General features: G+C 41.4%; 1 protein-coding gene across 1 annotated transcript in view; it reads right to left on the reverse strand.

Annotated features, from left to right (window-relative positions):
• Nucleotides 1-3,301: 3,301 nt before the first annotated feature.
• The window catches only part of DNAI3 (dynein axonemal intermediate chain 3), a 136,124-nt gene continuing 123,812 nt past the window's right edge, over nucleotides 3,302-15,613 (reverse strand). Inside the window, exons 21-23 of the mRNA XM_073593617.1 lie at nucleotides 13,035-13,126; nucleotides 6,012-6,134; nucleotides 3,302-3,576 (exon numbers count right to left, since the gene is read on the reverse strand). Coding sequence (XP_073449718.1) covers nucleotides 3,427-3,576; nucleotides 6,012-6,134; nucleotides 13,035-13,126 — 365 coding nt within the window. The 3' untranslated portion in view covers nucleotides 3,302-3,426. The remainder of the gene's footprint in view (nucleotides 3,577-6,011; nucleotides 6,135-13,034; nucleotides 13,127-15,613) is intronic.

Genomic DNA, 15,613 nt, shown 5'->3' on the forward strand with positions numbered 1-15,613 from the left:
GACGACAATAAGCCATATGCGCTATAGAGTTGGGCGTTATGGCAGAGTGGCCAGAAGAAAGCCATTACTTTCTGCAAAAAAAAAAACAAAATGGCACGTTTTGAGTTTGCAAAAAGGCATGTGGGAGACTCCCAAAATGTATGGAGGAAGGTGCTCTGGTCTGATGAGACTAAAATTGAACTTTTTGGCCATCAAAGAAAACGGTATGTCTGGAGAAACCCAACAAATCACATTACTCAAAGAACACCAGCAGTTGGGACTAGGAAACTGGTCAGAGTTGAGGGAAAGATGGATGGTGCTATATACAGGGATATTCTTGAGCAAAACCTGTAGCACTCTGTGTGTGATTTGAGGCTAGGATGGAGGTTCACCTTCCAGCAGGACAATGACCCCAAACACACTGCTAAAGCAACACTTGAGTGGTTTAAGGGGAAACATGTAAATGTGTTGGAATGGCCTAATCAAAGCCCAGACTTCAATCCAATAGAAAATCTGTTGTCAGACTTAAAGATTGCTGTTGACAAGCACAAATCATCCAACTTGAAGGAGCTGGAGCAGTTTTGCAAGGAGGAATGGGCAAAAATCCCAGTGGTAAGATGTGGCAAGCTCAGATCTCAGATGTATCCAAAGTGACTTGGAGCTGTGATAGCTGCAAAAGGTGGCTCTACAAAGTATTGACTTTAGGGGGGTGAATAGTTATGCACATTGACTTTTTCTGTTATTTTGTCCTATTTGTTGTTTGCTTCACAATAAAAAAAAAAAAAAAACATCTTCAAAGTTGTGGGCATGTTCTGTAAATTAAATTATGCAAATCCTCAAACAATCCATGTTATTTCCAGGTTGTGAGGCAACAAAACACAAAAAATGTGTGTGTGTGTGGGGGGGGGGGGGGGGAATACTTTTGCAAGGCACTGTATAAGTATGTTTATTTTGAACTATTGTGATGTAAGTACCTGAAATAAATAAAGAAATATAAGGTGTTCTGCACTATTGTATATCTTATTTTAAAATGTGGAGGGTGCAGTGAAATCACCTATTTAGTTTCGAAGTGGCAACAATTTTTATAGTGTATGGTGGTTACACTGAAGTATTTGGGGATAGTGTGTATAGAGTTTGAGTGTGAGGTTACACTGAGTATTTCAGATTTTGAATATTTTGGCTTAAAACTGCTTTACTGGAAATGTGAGACCTCAATATTTGGAGGATGGTCAGGTGTTCACAGACCTTGGGGTTGATTTACTAAAACTGGAGAGTTCAAAATCTGGTGCAGCTGTGCATGGTAGACAATTGGCTTCTAACTTCAATTTGTTCAATTAAGGCTGGCCATACACTATTCAATTTTCCTGTTCAACTTTCCTTTAGATTTACCAAAACCATATAATAGGAGGTCAAACCTAAACACTTTCAATTTGGATGCAATCAGGCAGGCCCTTGTACTACATAGTTGAAGGTAAATCTAAAGAAAATTGAACAGGAAAATTGTATGGTGTATGGCCAGCTTAAGCTTTGACAATAAGCCTCCGTTCACACTGAGGGAAGGTTTGAAAATTTCAAACCCGCATTTCAGTGCGATTTGAAAAACATATGTGCGGGTTCATGCACAGATGTCTATTGAAATTGCCCCAGAAGTCGCTAAAAGTAGTGCAGGAACTACTTTTGGGAATTAGTGCGGCGCCGCAAAGTCAGCGTCGCACCGATTCAAACGGTGCCGTTGCCGGCAATAGGTTGCAATTTGGCATGTGAAATCGGCCCGATGTGAACGGGGGTTAAAACCTGAAAGCTGATTGATTTCTATGCAGATTTTGCACTCTCCAGTTTTAGTAAATCAACCACCTTGGGTTATATAGTATATGATGATTTATATTGTGGGAACGCTGTGTGCTAAAAGGTGATGTCAGAGTGATTAAACGCTTGTATAAGGTGATTTAGGAGGTCGTGAAGCAAGGATCATGATGACAAGCCATGAAGCCTGTGCCAATAAAAACAAGTCAGCATTTCCCATATCTGACAGGTTTCCTTTTACAGGAAGCTGATTTTGCATTATGTTTAATACTCAATTTATTTATTTATTTTTTTTACTGACCTCTGTCCACAGCTGTTATAAAGTGAAAATACTTCTTAAATTTTTTGTTCCATTTACCAACCCAAAAAAAAAAAAAAAAATTATAATTTTAGTGCACCTCTCACCCTGTAGAAAACACCATCTCACACCACCTACTGCAAACAGTCTGTTATTTTCCAGTGTCAAAATGAATATAAAACACCGCGCTAACTAATAAGGGTAAATAGGAGCTGCTGCATACAGTCTGACAAAAACAATGGACTAATATGTGGAAAAAATGCAGCGCATGTGCAAAGGAAATAAATGAGATTGTGAATTGGTGCTGGAAAAATTAACAAGCCAAGGGTGAATTAAACATAATGTCCATGAAAGGGTGTGAATGTCCAACTGCACAGGAGATGAAGGTACTTCAAGGGATGGTGGTAATCTGATGGTTGTCAGAAGTCACCTTGTATCATGAACCGACCACTCCACAGGATGAGTCGATAAACAGAAATACAAAAAAGACTCTTACCAGATCCCGTGGATTCCCATGTCAGCGACAGGGAATCGCATGCGCAGTTTGTCACCAATGACGTGGAATGGAAGGTCTGGACCTAGCGTTTCGACCTAGGGGTCTTCAACAGGGGCATAGACCATAGAGTCTATGCCCCTGTTGAAGACCCCTAGGTCGAAACGCGTCGGGCCCATACACCACTCTCCACGTTGCCCATTTGTATTTGCTTTTATTTCTCGTGATCACGTTTTTATTTGTACACGGCTGTTTTTACCAATAAAAACACCCTTTTACCTGCACTATGTGGAGGCATATCTTTTTTGTCTTTACATCCACTGCATGAGGCCCAGTACCTCCAACTGCTCCATAAGGGTCTTTCAGGACTCCCCTGATCCACGTCGGCCGTCTCCTGTGAGGACCCATCTGGTCGTTTTCGGAGATCCACGCAGACCGCAACCCAGAGGATTTGATGGTCCAGACCTTCCATTCCACGTCATTGGTGACAAACTGCGCATGCGATTCCCTGTCGCTGACATGGGAATCCACGGGATCTGGTAAGAGTCTTTTTTGTATTTCTGTTTATCAACTCATCCTGCGGAGTGGTCGGTTCATGATACAAGGTGACTTCTGACAACCATCAGATTACCACCATCCCTTGAAGTACCTTCATCTCCTGTGCAGTTGGACATTCACACCCTTTCATGGACATTATGTTTAATTCACCCTTGGCTTGTTAATTTTTCCAGCATCAATTCACAATCTCATTTATTTCCTTTGCACATGCGCTGCATTTTTTCCACATGTTATTTTCCATAAAACGGGTAACATCCAATCATAATAATATTACATTTTTATTTTTTTTTAAACATCAGCTTTTCACTGCTTTTTCTTCGGGTTTCTTTCCTAACAAAACACCAAGTCCTATGAGGATGGTGTTCTCAGAGGCCAAATAGGCAGCATATTCTTTGCTTAGCTCCTCCTCCAGCTGTTCCTTCGTCCTGATTGGTAGAACAGTTTCCTTTAAAACAAAACAAGTCGAGTTATTACAGTTAACACATTAATGATGATTGATGTATAGAACAAATGGAAGGCACCACCACCATTGTGCAATCTGTCCAAATTGTCATTTCAAAGCAGGATTTGAATAACTGTTTATATGTGGAACATCATTTATCAATGTTATGTTTTCAACAGTGCTGCAAAATGGTTTAATCTTTAGGTGTTAGGACTTCGTACAAGATGGCTAAGAATTGTTCATTCTGTCCACAAAAAAGAAACAGAAAAGCCACATTCTTCTCAGGGCAGTGTACTGACATAAAATGGGCAATGGGTCCAGGCTTTTGATATATTAAAAAAAAAAAAAAAACAGCCAGAGAGCCTGGAACTGGCTATTGTTCAACTGCAACTCCAAGTAAAACAACTCAATGCTCCTCTAAAGTTTTACTCCGAGTTCCTCCAGGACTCATTGGCTTACACTTTCCTCTGCTGACCCCTCATATTTCTATGGAAGGTTTTATACATAGAGGCAGGGAGTGGAGCAACCTGGTATTGCTTTTCAGAAAATGATTACATATCAGTTCCGTAACATTGCCCAGGTTCCTGCCTGCATTTTGGACTTCTAGTGATAATCTTTATTGGTGGTGCCCTCCTCAAGTATTCTTCCTCATGTAAGCTCCTCAAATTACCTGCTGTAAGCTCACAGGGCAGGCACAAGTTCTGCCCCGTGACGGCTTCCCCAGGATCCACTTAATCTTTAGATCTTTACAACAATGCAGCCAACCAAAAAAATCTCTTTCCCTTTATATAAAAAGTCCATAAAGGGACAAATGCCCACAGAGTAACAACATTCAGACAGGCTAGTTAACAGTCTCAAAAACAAGACTTAGACATCTATAAATATCAAAGAGAGCCCAACAACTCAATCCCCAGATCATAACCCCACAATATAGCAAGAAATCAAGGGGGGGGGGGTGACATAAAGCCTACCACCACTACTACAGTGGCATGGTCACACACGCAGAGAGTGGTAAAAGGATCTCAACAAACAACAAAATAAGACCAACTAACCAGGGGTTGCCCCAGTTGACAAGCTGCACGATGGCAGCAGCATCACTGTAAAGATCTAAAGACGAAGTGGATCCTGAGGAAGCCTTCACCGGACGAAACACGTTGATCCATCGTTTCTTCATTTCTACGTATTTAATTGTACATTTATCTGTGCGGCTGGTGCTGCACGGATTATGAGGAAATTACATTTTTAATGGGATAATAAAGATGTTTTTTTTTTTTATGCATTTTATATTTTCCTTGTAATTTGGGCACATTAAAAAACAGGATCATCAGAAGAAAATAAAAGAAAGAAAGCCTAAAAAGAAAATGAATACAGCCATCACATGTGAGAATTGGTAAGCTGCAGTACAGGCATACCCCACTTTTAAGTACACAATGGGGTTTATTTACTAAAGCTGGAAAGTGCAAAATCAGTCTCACTTCTGCATACAAACCAATGAGCTTCCAGGTTTTATTACCAAAGCTTAATTGAACAAGCTGGGGTTAGAAGCTCATTGGTTTCTTTGCAGAAGTGAGACTGATATTGTACTTTCCAGCTTTAGTAAATAAACCTCGTTGTGTTCTTAAAAGTGGGGTATGCCTGTATAATAGATGTTTGCCTATACCACTTTAATACTCAAGCTAACAATGATACTTTGACTTTGGAGAGACTACACAAGTATATTAAAGGGTGCCTGGAGATGTTCTTTAACCTTCCCGCCACCGCTTCCCGGGCCTTTTAAGAGCTTCTAAATGATGCCCAAAAGTTGGGGACTCTATTAAAATACTGTCACTTCACTTCCTAATGTTGGTGATTGGACAAAACACAAATCCACCTCCCATGCCCTCCTAGTGAGCCTCCCAGTCATCCTTATGAACCAACAGTGATGCACACAACATTGTGAAAATAAAAAAGTGTGCCTCTTTGTGGAGCTTTACTGATTTATCAAAAATTACAATTGAAAAAAGTTCCAGTACGTGATTGGCTGTGATGGCAGGTATCGGTTGGTGATGTGGCTGTATACATGTGTATTATGGGATGGTTTCTACAGCAGCCTGCACACGCCTGATGTTTGATATACAGTACATTTCCTGGTGCCTACATCGCAGCATACCTATGGATAGGCATCAGGAAAGAAAATTATGGAAAGTATTTAAAACAAATGTTCTAATTTCCAGGTGACTATTCATAAGTATATTGCCAAGAATAGGCACCTGGAAAGGAAAACTACAATAAGTATTTGATACAATTTCCAGTATCTGGCCAAACCTGACAAAAAGAAATCTCACCAGATGGCCCAAATACCCTGGATCTAATGTATGACAGATGTTACCCCCTGAACCTGGAGTTGGATGACTAGAAGATGGAGATGATTGCAATATTTTTGGAAAATGCTCACTTACATTTTTTTTGCTCAGCTCCTTCATCTCCAATGATCTCTTCTCTGAGGCTCGGAAGGCTTTTCGCTGTTCGTAATATTCCAGATGTTTCACTTCCCTCTCAAAGTAATGCTGCATGCCAGTGTTCTGCAAGACAAGATTTTATTGGACTTTGTACCACCTTCTACATCCAGAGGTATTTTGATTGGTCAGTTTAACGTATCTTAACAACTGTGAGATTTCATTACTGCCACATTACTATAAATGTGGCAAGTTTGCCCTGCAGTATTCTTACAAGTTTTATTTATGGCCAGGGATACTAGCTGCATGGAGTTTGTATGTTTTTGTATCTGTGTGGTTTTCCTGAGAAAACAATATATTATTAAAACATCTCCAGAATACGCCACTTTTTAACCATTGACACCACTAAGTTTTAAATTCACTTGCGGGTTATCTCTCGCCTCAACTTCTGCAACTCACTCCTCATTGGATTACATTTAAATAGGCCATCCCCCTTCAGTCCTTCATGAATGCCAATCCTTCAACTGTCTTCTGCTCACCCAACAAATAAAATTCAAAGTACTAACAACAACTTACAAAGCGATCCACAACTCTGCCCCCAGCTACATCACTAACCTGGTCTCAAAGTATCAACCAAGCCGCTCTCTTCGGTCCTCCCAAGACCTCCTACTCTCTAGCTCCCTTGTCACCTCCTCCCATGCTCACCTCCAGGATTTCTCCAAAGCTTCTCCCATCCTTTGGAACTTCCTACCTCGATCTGTCCGACTGTCTCCTAATCTATCCACCTTTAGATAATCCCATCTCTTTAAAGAAGCCTATCCCACTTTTAACTAATACACTGTGTTTTTACTTTCTCTATCATCTCATCCCCCACAGTTATTATTATTATTATTATACAGGATTTATATAGCGCCAACAGTTTGCGCAGCGCTTTACAACATGGGGCAGACAGTACAGTTACAATACAAATCAATACAGGAGGGATCAGAGGGCCCTGCTCGTTAGAGCTTACAGTTATTGCCTTTTGTATCACTTGACCCTCCCTCTTAGAATGTAAGCTCCAACAAGCAGGGCCCTCCGATTCCTCTTGTACCAAATTGTATTGTAAGTGTAATGTCTGCCCTCATTTTGTGAAGCGCTGCGCATACTGTTGATGCTATATAAATCCTGTATACAGTGCCCTGAAAAAGTATTCATACCCCTTGAAATTTTCCATATCTTGTCATGTTACAACCAAAAATCTAAATGTATTTTATTGGGATTTTATGTGATAGATCAACACAAAGTGGCACATAATTGTGAAGTGGAAGGAAAATGATAAATGGTTTTCAACATTTTTTTACAAATAAATATGAAAAGTGTGGTGTGCATTTGTATTCAGCCCCCTTTACTCTGATACCCCTAACTAAAATCTAGTGGAACCATTTGCCTTCAGAAGTCACCTAATTAGTAAATAGAGTCCATCACAAGTACATGGTACAGCAGGCACATATCAGGAATATTAAGTGTTAGGATAACAAAAGCTTTAAGTTTCATATTACACAGTTGTAGAAGTTGTATAAAGTAGTAGTGAAGTTGTAGAAGTAACCAAAGTCTTTCTTCATGGTCAGTCCTACAGCTCAAAAATCAGTGACTAATATTAATGGTGTTCTCAAGGCTGGACATTGTTTACCTTAATGCATTCCCTGCATTAAAGTGGTTGTAAAGGCTCAAGTTTTTTTTTTACCTTTATGCATTCTATGCACAAAGGTAAAAAGCCTTTTGTGTGCAGCAGCCCCCCCCCCCCAATACTTACCTGAGCCCCATCTCGATCCAGCAATGTGTATGAGAGCAAGGGCTCTTCTGGGTCCCTTCCTCCTCATTGGCTGTGACAGCAATTTCATGCTCCCAACTTTGTGGGAACAGTTTGGGGATGGGCATGTTCCAACATGACTGCAGTCAAGCTGACATAAAAGGTCCATAAAGACATGGATGAGCGAGTTTGGGGTGGAGGAACTTGACTGGCCTGCACAGAGTCCTGACCTCAACCTGATAGAACACCTTGGGGATGAATTAGAGCGTAGACTGCGAGCCAGGCCTTCTCGTCCAACATCAGTGCCTGACCTCACAAATGTGCTTCTGGAAGAATGGTCAAACATTCCCATAGACACACTCCTAAACCTTGTGGACGGCCTTCCCAGAAGAGTTGAAGCTGTTATAGCTGCAAAGGATGGGCCAACTCAATATGGAACCCTACAGGCTAAGACTGGGATGCAATTAAAGTTCATGTGAGTGTAAAGGCAGGCGTCCCAATACTTTTGGTAATATAGTGTATATTAGGTCCTATAGAATTCCACATATATAAATTCCAAAATATCCTTCACAGTCCAGCATAGACGTATGCATTTCAACTGTACATACCTTGACACTGATGTAATTCCACAAACCCTTTTTCTTGACTCTGCATTCTCGATTTACACATGTCACTCCAGGCCACAGAGACAGGCATCTTTTTATGAACATATAAACCACAACCGCAGTCTATAAAACTTGTCATTTATATCCCTCCCTTGGATTATTCATACTCTCCCTTCATTTCTGCACGTGCTGCAAATTTATTGTGCTCTGTCTTCCCATCCTCTAGGAGCCCAATATCACAAATGGCAACAGTATCCAGCACACCTCAAATGTCATTAAAGTGTTACTAAACCCAGGACCCCACATTCACTATATTTGTCTCCCACAGTACACAGAACATGGAAATGCAATAATTTTACTAAATATAAACTGCTAAATACCTTTTCTCATCAGCGGTATACAGCAGTCTTGTGACTTCTATCAGTGTCTGGTTAAAGCTTGTAGGAGGAGTTTCCATATTGCACTGGCTGACCTATCAGGATGCAGGACCATGGTGAGGTCTGTTCTGAGTGGAACCTGTCCTGTTAAACTCTGTATGGTCTTGGCCACCGTGCTGCAGCTCAGTTTCAGGGTCTTGCCAATCTTCTTATAGCCTAAGCCAGTGATGGTGAACCTTGGCACCCCAGGTGTTTTGGAATGACATTTCCCATGATGCTCAACTACACTGCAGGTTGCATGAGAATCATGGGAAATGTAGTTCCAAAACATCTGGGTTCCAAGGTTCACCATCACTGCGGCCTAGGCCATCTTTATGTGGCACTACAATTCTTTTTTTCAGATCCTCAGAGAGTTCTTTGCCACGAGGTGCCATGATGAACTTCCAGTGACCAGTATGAGAGAGTGAGAGCGATAACACCAAATTTAACACACCTGCTCCCCATTCACACCTGAGACCTTGTAACACTAACGAGTCACATGACACTGGGGAGGGAAAATGGCTAATTGGGCTCAATTTGGACATTTTCACTTAGGGGTGTACTCACTTTTGTTGCCAGCAGTTTAGACATTAATGGCTTTGTGTTGAGTTATTTTGAGGGGACAGCAAATTTACACTGTTATACAAGCTGTACACTCACTACTTTACATTGTAGCAAAGTGAAATTTCTTCAGTGTTGTCACATGAAAAGATAGAATAAAATATTTACAAAAATGTGAGAGTTGTATTCACTTTTCTGAGATACTGTATATACTGCTGATGAGAAAAGGTATTTAGCAGTTTATAGTTACTAAAAATAATTGCATTTCCATATTCCGTATACTGTGGGAGACCAGATATAGTGAGTGTAAGCTCCTGGGTTTAGTAACACTTTAACCATTTGCCGACCGGCTCACGCAGCTATAAGTCAGTGGCACGTTTCGGCACAACAACGTGTGGATACGTTGTCCCCTTTAAGAGGGAGAGAAAACAGATCTTTGTTCCTAATAAGTAGGAACAGCGATACGTCTCCTCCCCCCAGTCAGTCCCATCCCCCCACAATAATAAACACTCACGAGGGAACATATTTAACCCCTTGATCGCCCCCTAGTGTTAACCCCTTCCCTGCCAGTGACATTTACACAGTAATCAGTGCATTTTTATATCGCTGTATAAATGTCAGTGGTCCCAAAAATGTGTCAAAAGTGTCCGATCTGTCCACCGCAGTGTCGCTGTCGCTAAAAAAAACGCTGATCGCTGCCATTACTAGTAAAAAAAATAATAAAAAATGCCATAAATATATCCCCTATTTTTTAGACCCTATAACTTTTGCGCAAATGAATCAATATTTGCTTATTGCTATTTTTTTACCAAAAATATGTAGAAGAATACATATTGGCCTAAACTGATGAAGAAATTTGTTTTTCATTAACATTTTTTGGGGATATTTATTATAGCAAAAAGTAAAAAATATAGTTTTTTTTTTCAAAATTGTCGGTCTTTTTTTGTTTATAGCGCAAAAAATAAAAACCGCAGAGATGAGCAAATCCCACCAAAAGAAAACTCTATTTGTGGGAAAAAAAAGGACGTAAATTTTGTTTGGGTACAACATTGCACGACAGCGCAATCGTCAGTTAAAGCGACGCAGTGCCCTATTGCAAAAAATGGCCTGGTCATTAAGCAGGAAAATCTTCCGGTCTGTAAGTGGTTAAGGTGGCCATACACGCTTCAATAAATGATAATTTTTTTTCCCAATTGAACTCTTCTATTAGGAATAATCTATCTATTGTCGACATACCATTTGATCCAATTTACAGTGGGGACGGAAAGTATTCAGACCCCCTTAAATTTTTCATTCTTTGTTATATTGCAGCCATTTGCTAAAATCATTTAAGTTCATTTTTTTCCTCATTAATGTACACACAGCACCCCATATTGACAGAAAAACACAGAATTGTTGACATTTTTGCAGATTTATTAAAAAAGAAAAATTGAAATATCACATGGTCCTAAGTATTCAGACCATTTGCTCAGTATTTAGTAGAAGCACCCTTTTGATCTAATACAGCCATGAGTCTTTTTGGGAAAGATGCAACAAGATTTTCACACCTGGATTTGGGGATCCTCTGCCATTCCTCCTTGCAGATCCTCTCCAGTTCTGTCAGGTTGGATGGTAAACGTTGGTGGACAGCCATTTTTAGGTCTCTCCAGAGATGCTCAATTGGGTTTAAGTCAGGGCTCTGGCTGGGCCATTCAAGAACAGTCACAGAGTTGTTGTGAAGCCACTCCTTCGTTATTTTAGCTGTGTGCTTAGGGTCATTGTCTTATTGGAAGGTAAACCTTCGGCCCAGTCTGATGTCCTGAGCACTCTGGAGAAAGTTTTCGTCCAGGATATGTCTGTACTTGGCCGCATTCATCTTTCCCTCGATTGCAACCAGTCGTCCTGTCCCTGCAGCTGAAAAACACCCCCCACAGCATGATGCTGCCACCACCATGCTTCACTGTTGGGACTGTATTGTACAGGTGATGAGCAGTGCCTGGTTTTCTCCACACATACCGCTTAGAATTAAGGCCAAAAAGTTCTATCTTGGTCTCATCAGACCAGAGAATCTTATTTATCACCATCTTGGAGTCCTTCAGTTGTTTTTTTTAGCAAACTCCATGAGGGCTTTCATGTGTCTTGCACTGAGGAGAGGCTTCCGTTGGGCCACTCTGCCATAAAGCCCCGACTGGTGGAGGGCTGCAGTGATGGTTGACTTTCTACAACTTTCTCCCATCTCCCGACTGCATCTCTGGAGCTCAGCCACAGTGATCTTTGGGTTCTTCTTTACCTCTCTCACCAAGGCTCTTCTCTACCGATAGCTCAGTTTGGCCGGACGGCCAGCTCTAGGAAGGGTTCCGGTCATCCCAAACGTCTTCCATTTAAGGATTATGGAGGCCACTGTGCTCTTATGATCCTTAAGTGCAGCAGAAATTTTTTGTAACCTTGGCCAGATCTGTGCCTTGCCACAATTCTGTCTCTGAGCTCTTCAGGCAGTTCCTTTGACCTCATGATTCTCATTTGCTCTGACATGCACTGTGAGCTGTAAGGTCTTATATAGACAGGTGTGTGTCTTTCCTAATCAAGTCCAATCAGTATAATCAAACACAGCTGGACTCAAATGAAGGTGTAGAACCATCTCAAGGATGATCAGAAGAAATGGACAGCACCTGAGTTAAATATATGAGTGTCACAGCAAAGGGTCTGAATACTTAGGACTATGTGATATTTCAGTTTTTCTTTTTTAATAAATCTGCACAAATGTCAACAATTCTGTGTTTTTCTGTCAATATGGGGTGCTGTGTGTACATTAATGAGGAAAAAAATGAACTTAAATGATTTTTAGCAAATGGCTGCAATATAACAAAGAGTGAAAAATTTAAGGGGGGTCTGAATACTTTCCGTCCCCACTGTATATTTGTTTCCACCATGTAATCTCACAATCTGCTCAATCTAAAGAAAGTATCTTGGTGTTGCTGATTGACGCAGAATGATTGATAATATCCCGCCATGGTCGATTGACTCAGTTTGAGTTAATCTGATCAAATTCAAGTCTAAAATCGATCAAAAGGGAAGTTACGGCTTTTTGAGTGTTTGTGGATTTGATCATTTTGATCCTATGAAGTGTTTGCTATGGATTGAATGGGGATTGCGGTGCACCTGAGCAGACCCCATAGTAATAATTCTGGCACCAAGGAGGCCACATGGCCTATATGCAGGGTAATTAAGGACTTGTGGGGGAGGGGTTGGGTGGTTAATTAAATAGGTGTAATTACACTGAAAGTACGGCATCAAGCCAAGTTTTTCAGCGGTTTCTTCAGTTATTAGCAGTTATTACTCTTTAATCAAACAAACGTCTGATGTTATCTGCAACGCGCCAAGTTTGTGTCGGTGCACGTCCTGTGTTCAAGTGTCCCGTGTCTGGTTGCCATGGAAACCTCAACCAATTTGTCCCAAACATTAAAACATTAGTACAGGTCTCCCCAAAAGAATCCATCTGTTTTGCCATTAAAGTAAGAAAAGCATATCTTGGGAGCAATAAAAGAATGCTGAAAAGCAAATATTGTGCAAGCCTGTCTACAGCCAGATCAAATAAAACATCTCAGCGGCAGTAAAAACAAACGTGTAAGTATTTCAACTTCTTCCCCAAACAAGAAGCTGTCCCAGCACAAACCTCATTAGAAGAGGGGTGGTGGAGGGTCCAGGGGATTTCTAGAACATGCAGGGTCCCGCTGTCGTCTGCCAGGGCCAGGAAATGCTGCTTAGCTGCAATAATAATAATAATAATAATACCAGTAAGCTGAAAATTACATTATATTTAAAGCGGAGTTCCAACTATATAATTTTTTTTGGACGAATATATTTTTTTTAAATACTATTATTTATAATGCCGCGTACACATGGTCGGACTTTTCGGCTACAAAAGTCCGACAGCCTGTCCGACAGACTTTCGACGGACTTTTGGCGGACTTGCGGCAGACTTTCTTACGAACGGACTTGCCTACATACGATCATACAAAAGTCCAACGGATTCGTACGTGATGCCCTAGTGTGGGTTTTTGTCCGTCGGACTAGCACACAGACGAGCGGATTTCGGGTCCGGCGGAGTTACGACGTAAAGATTTGAAGCATGTTTCAAATCTAAAGTCCGTCAGATTTGCGGCTGGAAAAGTCCGCTGAAAGTCCGGGGAAGCCCACACACGATCGGATTGTCAGCCAGCTTTAGTCTGTCGGCGTCTGTTGGACTTTTGTAGACGAAAAGTCCGACCGTGTGTACGCGGCATAAGACTCACGGTTTAGGGATCGATCACCACTCGATTGCCGATTTAGATCATACGATTTCTTATATTTTTCTATCCCTGGCATGTTCCATATTGCTTGTGGGCATGTGAAGCCCACAAGCACCATCTTCCTGGTTACGGTGCAGCTGAGCGACCAGCATGCACCGCTCCGTTTTCACGCATGCGCGGTATGTACGGCTCACAGCGATAACGAGCGGCAGCCATCCACACCGACTCCTGGGAATTATGACACATAGCTCCCAGGAGACAGTGCGCCGCCAGATATGACATAGGACATATCCGCGAGGGGGCAGAGACAGGAAGCTCGACCTGAAGCTGGAATAATCCAGGTAACCATTCAGAACAAAAAAAAAATTTTTTTTCATTTCACAATAATTATGCTGTAAGAATGATTTTAATTAAAAGTTAGAAATTAGTGTGGAACTCCGCTTTAAGGATTTAAGCATTTTATTTTTCATTTTTAACATAGAAAATGATGTCAGAAAAAAAGTCTGCTCCGTTTTTTTTTTTAATTTTTAAATTTTTGTATTTTTTTTTTTAACAGAAAAGGAAGATTTGCATGTTTAGTAGGACAACTTTTTTTTTTCATTTTGTGGCTTTTTTGTTATTTACTTTTGTATGATATATTTTAGAATTGATATACCTTACTGTTCCCCCTAAAGAAGGAATAATATCTTCTGAAACGGGATCTGCTTGAAGGTTACACCCAAACTGACCAAGTCATATGTTTGCTGGCAGTTTTGCGGCATACCTTTGACTAGCGGGGTATATCTAGTATTGTATGGCCCTTTTCACATGGGGCGGTCCCCGGCAGCGTATCCACCCGCTCAGTAGGGGATCTCTTCGCTGATTCCTGCTGAGCAGGTGGATGACAGGTCTGTGTCTGCTCCGCTGATGTAGAGTGGACACGGAAACAGCCTGCTGTTCTCTATGGGACGGTCAGATGAAAACGGACCATCTGTCTGTTTCCAAACGACTGTCATCTGATCCAATTCTGCCATCCGTCTGTTTTTTTGCGGATCTGATCAGATTGGATTGCCAGCAGGTGTCAGCTGACATCCGCTGCTCCATAGAGAAGAATGGAGGTTCCGATCAGGTCCGCCTGAACTGGCAGGTAGAACCGATCGGAACGTCCGTGTGCAAGGGGCCTATGGTGTTATGTATCATCTCTATGTCATTATCACCTTGTATGGATTTATGACATTGTTTTATTGCACCTGTCGGTCTTTTTATGACTCTTTGTAATAAAGATTGGCATTTGCCTTTTATATGTTTATGTATTTGTAAATTCTGCCTCAAAAGTCCCATGGGGGACCTCCGTCTTGTTTTGTATCTACTTAGTTGGGATGTTGGCAGGATATTTTAACCACTTGCACACATATATGTACTGCAGGGCAGCGGCTCCTACAGGTGAAATCACACATCTGTAGGTGATCTTCTTTTCCAGGTTTGCGGCATGCACGCGCGCCACCGGCAACCAGCTCCTGCTGTGATTGGACACAGCAGGAGCCAATCAGCGGGTCTGCATGGACCCGATGTCCACTGGGACCCACCGATCGTTCCCAGAGGCAGAACAGTGGTCTGCCTATGTAAACAAGGCAGATCGCCGTTCTGTGACAAGGGAAGACGGAGATCCTGTGGTTCTGCGAAGCAGGAACACGGATTTCTGTCTTCCCACAGTACAAGCACCCCCCCAAAGTTAGAAAGCATTCCTTAGAGATACATTTAATCTTTTGATCGCACCTGATGTTAACCCCTTCCCTGCCAGTGTCATTAGCAGTGTATATTTTTTTAGCACTGATCACTGTATTGGTGTCACTGGTCCCCAAAAAGTGTCACTTAGTGTCCGATTTGTTCGCCACAAGGTCACAGTACCGCTATAAGTCGCTGATCGCTGCAATTACTAGTAAAAAAATTTAATTAAACAAAAATTCTATAAAAATATCCCATA

Source organism: Aquarana catesbeiana, linkage group LG07 (assembly GCF_042186555.1).
Source record: "Aquarana catesbeiana isolate 2022-GZ linkage group LG07, ASM4218655v1, whole genome shotgun sequence".
Taxonomy (NCBI): Eukaryota; Metazoa; Chordata; class Amphibia; order Anura; family Ranidae; genus Aquarana; species Aquarana catesbeiana.